The sequence below is a fragment of the Tauraco erythrolophus genome, chromosome Z (genome assembly GCF_009769465.1).
Source record: "Tauraco erythrolophus isolate bTauEry1 chromosome Z, bTauEry1.pri, whole genome shotgun sequence".
In the NCBI taxonomy this organism is placed as follows: Eukaryota; Metazoa; Chordata; class Aves; order Musophagiformes; family Musophagidae; genus Tauraco; species Tauraco erythrolophus.
This window is the reverse complement of record NC_141496.1, coordinates 21501688-21508748: the sequence shown is the minus strand read 5'-3', so window position 1 is coordinate 21508748 and position 7061 is coordinate 21501688. Positions and strand designations below refer to the sequence as shown.

The 7061-nt window shown below is 63.4% G+C and overlaps 2 protein-coding genes across 2 annotated transcripts; both read left to right on the top strand.

Moving 5' to 3' along the window:
* The first annotated feature begins 147 nt into the window (after positions 1–147).
* Positions 148–1278, top strand: CCNO (cyclin O). Its single transcript, XM_086629835.1, has 3 exons — positions 148–381; positions 466–651; positions 793–1278. The coding sequence occupies exons 1-3, from the start codon at positions 148–150 to the stop codon at positions 1276–1278; spliced, it is 906 nt and encodes a 301-aa protein (XP_086485961.1).
* A 3562-nt stretch (positions 1279–4840) lies between these two features.
* MCIDAS (multiciliate differentiation and DNA synthesis associated cell cycle protein) lies at positions 4841–6197 on the top strand. Its single transcript, XM_086628709.1, has 3 exons — positions 4841–5041; positions 5198–5308; positions 5721–6197. Exons 1-3 carry the CDS (start codon positions 4841–4843, stop codon positions 6195–6197), a joined length of 789 nt encoding a protein of 262 aa, XP_086484835.1.
* The last annotated feature ends 864 nt before the right edge of the window (positions 6198–7061 follow it).

Here is a 7061-nt window from a genome sequence, read left to right as displayed (position 1 = left end):
CGGTGCCCAGGGAGGCGGGACGCTGCCCGGGGGAGGCGGGCAGTGCCCGGGGGAGGCGGGCGGTGGTGGCCTCCGGGGCCGCCTCGCCGCTCAAATAGCCGCCGGCGCGGGCGGCAGCGGAGCCGGCCGGGCCGCCCGCTCCGCCGCATGGTGACGGCGGCGAGCGCGCGGCGCGGCGGCACCCCGCACAGGCGGGGCCCCGGCGGCTGCCCGGGCCGCTGGCCGGGGCGCCCGGCACGGCGGTGGAGAGCGGGGACGGCGGCGGTGGCGACTCCGCAGGAGCTGCAGGTTTTCCGCGACTACGGGGAGAGCTGGTACCGCTCTCTCAAGGGGCTGGAGGGCCGCTTCCAGCCGCGGGAGCCGCTCGCCCGCCAGCCGCAGGTGGGAGCAGCGGGAAGGGCGGCGGGAGGCGGGCGCGGAGAGGCCGGTGCCGGCCCCGCCCGACCTCCGCTCCTGGTGCCGCAGGTGACGGCAGAGGCGCGCTGCAAGCTGGTCAGCTGGCTCATCCTTGTGCACCGGCACTTGGACCTCTCCTTCGAGGCGCTCTGCCTGGCCGTCAACACCCTCGACCGCTTCCTCGCCACCACCCCCGTGGCCGTAGACTGCTTCCAGCTCCTGGGGGTGACGGCTCTGCTCATCGCCTGCAAGCAGGTAGGGCGACCCCGGAGCCCGGTCTCTGCAGCCCTCCTCGGCCATCCCACTTGGCTCCGGCGCCAGCTCAGCCCTAGCCGGTCCCGGCTCCGCACCCTTTCCCCACCGCGCTGCATCCCCGTCCTCTGTCCCCTCTCACAGGTGGAGGTGCACCCCCCCAGCGTGAAGGAGCTTCTCGCCCTCTGCTGCGGCGCCTTCGACCGCCAGCAGCTCCGCAACCTGGAGTGCATCGTCCTGTACCGCCTGAACTTCGATCTGGCGGCGCCCACCGTCAGCTTCTTCCTGGAACACTTCAGCCAGGTGCGGCTGGAGGCGCCGGGGGCTGACGCAGGGGAGGCGGCGGACGCCAGGAGCCTGGCGGGGGGCGTCGCGCAGCTCAGCCTGGCCGACTACACCTTCACCAAATATGCCCCCTCCCTGCTGGCTGCCGGCTGCCTGGGGCTGGCGGACCGGCTGCTGGGCCACCGCAGCCCCCTGGACCTGCGGGTCAGCGGCTACCCGGAGGGGCTCCTGCGGGACTGCGTGGACCAACTGCAGCTCCTGGTGTCTCTGAACGGGCAGTCTCTGCCTCTCCTCCTGCCCCCCGAGGTGGCCCAGAAGTGCCCCGGGCTGCGGGGCGGCCGCTGACCGCGGGGCGACGGCGGCGCCGCCGCCCGTGACTTGTGCCGGTAGCGACCGAGCGCGGCGTTTGCCTCGGCCGTGAGCCGAGCCGCCTCCGTGCGAGCTCGTCGGTTTTGCTCCGCCGAACTGACGCAGAGCCGAACCAACTAAGCGTTAGTGTCACTGCAGTTTGGAAAGTCGGATCACGTTTTGCGCGTGATGTTAACGGCACGTCAGTTGCACTGTCCCTCTGCTGGTTTTTTAAAATCCAGCGTGTAAATAATGTACACCATCTCAAGCGCTGTAGTATTTATTTGGAGGATGGTCCGTAAAGATAGCGGTGGAAGAACCAAATGAACGTGGAATAAACTCTTTGCTACTTGTCACCTGCCCTCGTTTATTTGCTGATGGTGTGCGTAACGCGTTGGCACAGAACGAGTTCACCCCAACGGTTAACTCCAGCCCCCACAAAACAGTTATGCCCGATGGTGGCGTTCCCATTTTCAAACTGACACGCGCTGTCTCGGTCATGGCTCAGGGAAAAAAAAAAAAAAAAAAAAAAAATAGATGCACTGACCTAAGGGTAGGAAAACAAAACATTAAATGATAAAACAGCTGGTTATTTTCAGCAGGTCTGTAATCCACGTGCAGACTCCTAACCAAGTTGGCACTGGAGCACGGGAAACATTCAAGGGAAGAAACCAATTATAATATTGTAAAATATTCTGTTTTCTTAATTTTGTTGCCTTTGTACCTGTACAAAGAAGTGACGTTGTCACCGAAAATCCGGACAGAACTCTATCACAAACTGTGGTGTTAGGAAGCAGGTATTACTTTATCGAGGCTCCGGGTGCATGAGGGATGAACCCCTCGCCCTGGACAGAAACTTAGTTATGCACTACAGTCATGCATGTTCATAACATATTTACATATTCATTGTTATTCTCTTAAACAATCAGTTAATTTTCTCTCGCTTTACATGTAAATTACTTCGCATGCTCGGTCCTCTTCCTGCGCCCTTTTCTTTTGGGACTGGGGTGTGTTTAGGGCAGGTGGTCCTTGAGTCGGTGGTCGCCGTCTCCCCCTGCCGGAATTACCTTTTCCTGAAGTCACTGCTGCGCATGTTCACAATTCAGAAAAACATGAGAACAAAGTTTCTACATTTTCTGGTATGTTCCCTTCAAGGACGGACAGTTCTGGATAAAGAGTCTCCCTTCTAATCACTTCTGGCAGCTTCAAGGACGGTCGTCTTGTTATGTTCTTTAGGTATGTGCAAACCGCCTACTAAATCCTTCAGGAAATTCTTACACAAAAATGGTGACGCCCTCACTGTTGGATAACAATGTTAAATGAGCATATAAACGTCTGTAGCTTGTACGGTTTATCAGTCGCCCTTGGGGGTGCCCTCTTTTCGGGGCAGAGGGAACGGGTGAACCGCACGGTCGGGCTGCGCTCCGAGCCCTGCCTGGCGTCAGGTGCTCAGGCAGAACGAGCAAAACTTGTCCGAACTGCTGCGGCAGAAAACGCCTACGAGCCCATCACAAGAGGCTAAGGGTCGGCTTATCCTCGGCCAGCCCCCTCGCTGATTTCAGCCGGGCTCGGCGTAGCAGCGGTGGGGGACCCTCTCCCAGTGCGGGGACCCTCTCCCGGTGCGGGGCTGAGCGAAGTCAAGATGCAGCGGGCTGGTTTCTTGTTTTTTGCCTGCCCCCCATCTTATGCTTTCAACGCTGACGGCCCCCAGCCCTATCATTTCACAAATATCCCTATAAAAAACAGCCCCTCCCGCAAGCTGATGTCCATACGCGGCCCGGCAGGGACCGGGGCCGGGAGTGGGCAGGGCGCACGGTAGGCTGGGGTGCTGGCGGAGGGCGGGGCGGAGGGGCTGGGCAGCGGAGGCAGCCGCGGCTTTCCTTGGGTTTCCCTCTAGGGCAGCCCCCTCGTCCCGCCCCGGCCCCGCGGGCGCGGGGAAGGGCTCCGCGGGCGCGGGAGCCGCCGGCGCGGCCCGGGGAGGCGGCGGGAGGTTTCCGCGGCCGGGCGGAGGGAAGGCAGGAGGGCAGCCCGCCGCATGGCTCCGGCCACCCGCTCCCCTGCCCGCACCCCTGCCTGCGGGGCGGCGCCGAGCGGGGCGCGGGGCGGAGGGCGCCCGCCGGAGCCGGGCCGGGGCCGCGGCGGCAGTATGGAGCAGGGCGGCCGCCGCCGGGCCTTCGGCAGCATCTGCCCCAACAGGGTCCCGGGTCCGCCCGTCCGCCTCGCCAAGAAGCCGGCCCGGCCCGGCGGGGGAACGGCGGAGACTCCCCCGAGCGCCCCGAGCCCCCGAGCGCCCCCGCCCCGCCCGCGCCGCAGCGGTGCCCCGCCGGCCCCCGCCGCACCCGCCCTCGGTGAGTCTGTCCGCGGCGGAGAGATCTGACCTACCCGGCCGTGTCCCCCTCCCCGTTCCTCCCGCCGCACCCCCCGGTGCTCCCCACCGTGCTCCTCAACTCTGCGTCCCCCGGCCGTGACACCCCTGCCGTGCCCTCCACCGTGTGCCCCCGGTCATGCCCCTCAGTCTCTGCCCGGCACTGTGCTGCTCAAGGTGCCCCTGTCCTTCTCGCCAGCCCTGCATCCCCCAGCTGTGTCCCTTGAGGATTGCCCCTAGCCACGCTTCCCACTTTGCCATGTCCCCCTGGTTACGCCCATCCCTGCCCGGGCTCCTCACTGCTGTCTCTTGCTGTCCCCAGCACTCACCACCATCGACTGGCAGGATTTGGCAGCCTGTACCCCCGTCCTTCCCACCACCCCAGCTGGCCCTGTGACCCTGCAGCAGGTAACCCCTTGGCTAGGGCAGGCTCGGCCGCCCCTGGCAGAGAGCACACACTGGGGTGGCCCCCTCAAGCTGATGGGTGCTGGCAGCTCCCTCTGCCTTAAGCTTCCCACCTGTGAAATGGGCACAGCGGAGGACGTTGTCTTGTCCTGTGCGTTAGAAGGGTTATTGGCAAGGGCAGGGCACGGGACAGGCATCTGGGGGTGCCGGGGCAGTGGGAAGGTACTGAGCAGAGGCAGCAATCGGTGTTGGAGCAGTATGGGCAGCATGGGCGGGTCTGAGCCCTGGACCCTGCTCACAGGCATGTTTCCTTCACCCCTCCCAGGGCTCCTGCTTCCAGGATGGACCAGAGTTTGATTTCCAGGAGTTCAGAGATGCTGTCGATGATTTTATTTCTGGCAAGTAGATATTTTTCCTTACCTGAGCCAAACACACCTGTGTGTGTGTGCACATCAGCAGTCATGCTGTGTTTGGTCTCCTCTTTTACTTTGTTTTTGGGTTTTGGATGCCCACTCACTGCACCCTGGGACAGTCTGTAAGGCAGCGTGTCCTTGCACACCTCCTCAGAGAGACCTGGGTTGGCACTGAGCTTTCCTCCATGAGAGACAGAAATTAAATCCAAACAGGTTTAGGGTGCACTGCTGCCACAGTCGAATAAAAGAATGTTGGGAAATACTGGAGGGATGCTCAGAACCAGGACGGTGTGCTGGTGTTCAGGGCAAGAGAGGACATGAAAACCTCCTCTGTCTTAATGCCTGTGGCTGTTTTTGTGCAGATGTATCCACCTCAATGCCACCGCCACTGGACTGCACCGACTTTGATTTCTCACTTGGCGAGGAGGTGGCCTTCAGCCCCTGCACCCCACAGCTGGAGAACAGCACACTGGCGCAGATGCCCCCGCAGACCTTGCCTTCCCCCAAACTGTGCTGGAGGGACCTGGCGGACCAGCACCAGAAAGCGCTGGGAGATGCCCTGGAGGCAAACAGCCAGGTGGGGACCCCCAAGCCCTCTCTCTCCAGCGGCCTGCGCTGGGTTTCTCCCCCTCGCATCCTGCTGAGGCAGCTGCGTGGCCCTGGTGTGCGGCATCCCCTGGCCCTTGGGTGGCTGGGCTGTCCCGACTGCCCTGTCCCCACTTGTCCTTCGCAGCTGCAGGAGACCCTCACACGGAGGCAGGAGGAGCTGGCAACGCTGCGAGAGAGCAACGTGCAGCTGAAGGAGCTGGCGAGCCAGGCCAGGCAGCTGGCCTCCGTCCTTGACGTGAGTGCTGCCACCCCACCTGGCACGGCTGCCCCACAGCCCCCCTGGTCCCTGGAGGACAGTGTGGTGGGGGGGTGCTCAGGGTGAGGCCGAGAAGCGCGGGGTGGGACAGGGCCATGTGGGGGCCGGGGTGAGGAGGTGTAGGGTGGGATGGGGTGGCACAGCGTGGGTCTGTGTGGTGCAGGACAGGGTGGTGTGGGATGGGGTGGGATGAGGTGGCGCACGGCAGTGTGGGTCGGGGTGGTGTGGGGTTAAGCAGTGCGGGATGGAGCAGGGCAGCGGGGGACAGCGTGGTACAGCTCGGGGCTGTGCGGTGTGGTGAAGAGCAGGGAGAGGCGGTGCGGGGCAGGGCGGCGCAGGGATGCGCGGTGCGGCGCAGCCCGCGGAAGTCGCGCTCTCTCCCCTCTGGCAGACGCTGATGCTCCCGCAGTGCGCCGACGGGGCGGCCCTTCCTCATCCTCCTACTCCTCTTCATCTTCCACCTCCTCCTCCCGCCGCCGCTGGCGCCGCGGCCGGGATTTGCAGCGGGCGCGGGCGGCGGGAACCGTGGGATGAGGCGGCCGGCGTGGACGCCATGCTGCGGGAGGTGTCGGAGAAGTGCCGCGCCGCCCTGCGCAGCCTGAGGGGCAGCCCGGGGAGCAGCCCGGGCAGCAGCCCCACGGCCAAGCGCCCGCGGCCGGCCCCGCGCCTGCACGGCGCCTTCCGCGGGCTGCGCACCGGGCGCGCCGCCCCGCGCCCGGGCGGCGGGGAGCTGGAGGGGGGCGGCAGCCTGCGGGCGGCCCTGGGCGGGGAGGCGGGCGGCATCCGCACCCTGGCCTTCCCGCAGGGCAACGCCTTCACCCTCCGCACCGCCGGCGGCGGGTACCGCTTCCGCTGGGTGCCGCGCTGAGACCCCACGGGCCCCCGCGACCCCGGCCACGCGTGCCCCGGGCAAGGCGGAGCGGGGCCTGCCGCAGCCTGAAGCTGGCGGGGCACCCCAGCCCCGCGGCACGCTCCCCTTTTTCTTTTGAAAACGGGTATTTGCGCTTTTTCCCCGTTGCTGGAGGCTGGAGAACAGACGGGACGAGCGCGGCCAAGGCGGCGGCATCGCAGCGCGAGCAGCGAGCCTCGGGCACGGCCGCTGCGGCGGTCGCCAGGGCTCGCACACAGCTGTGGCTTTCCGGCCGGCAACTCACCCTCGGTAGTTTGCTAATGAATGTAATGAAGATAGAGATTAAATGAAGATCTGCCCGTTGGTTTTTTTTTTTTTTTTTTTTTTTTCCCGGAGATTTTACTCAGTTGAGAAGAAAAATAAAACTTGCAGAAAAGTGACGGTGGTTGGCCGGCGTGGAACAGGACACACCATCTGTCCTGGTTTTGCTGGGATAGAATCATAGAATCAATTTTCTGTTCAGAAAAGCTGCATTTTCAAGAAGACTGCAGCACCCAGTTCGGGGAGAACAAACTTGGTGAGACACTTTTAGTTTGTAGCCAGACATGGTATGCAGGTATCCATAGTGATCAAAGACTTTTCAACCTGTTTTTGCTAACGACCCAGATGTCCAAGAACCTGGGGGGACCGTGGCCAGGGCAATCAACACCTGATTGGCAAATGGGTGTTCCATACAGTGTAATGTCATGCTCACTATAAATTGGGAAGTTTGTTGGGGATGGTCTCTCTTCCTCAATCATCTCTGTCTCTGAAGGGTCTTGCCTGTCATTCTGCTCCCGAGGCCTACTCTCTCTCTTCTAGGACTGTGGTTTCAGGATTTTC

Coding starts and splice junctions, on each gene's coding strand:
- CCNO (XM_086629835.1), top strand. CDS start 148: ATGGTGACGGCGGCGAGCGCGCGGCGCGGCGGCACCCCGCACAGGCGG. Junction 382..465: donor CGCTCGCCCGCCAGCCGCAG/GTGGGAGCAGCG, acceptor CTGGTGCCGCAG/GTGACGGCAGAGGCGCGCTG. Junction 652..792: donor TGCTCATCGCCTGCAAGCAG/GTAGGGCGACCC, acceptor CCCCTCTCACAG/GTGGAGGTGCACCCCCCCAG.
- MCIDAS (XM_086628709.1), top strand. CDS start 4,841: ATGCCACCGCCACTGGACTGCACCGACTTTGATTTCTCACTTGGCGAG. Junction 5,042..5,197: donor CCCTGGAGGCAAACAGCCAG/GTGGGGACCCCC, acceptor TGTCCTTCGCAG/CTGCAGGAGACCCTCACACG. Junction 5,309..5,720: donor AGCTGGCCTCCGTCCTTGAC/GTGAGTGCTGCC, acceptor CCCCTCTGGCAG/ACGCTGATGCTCCCGCAGTG.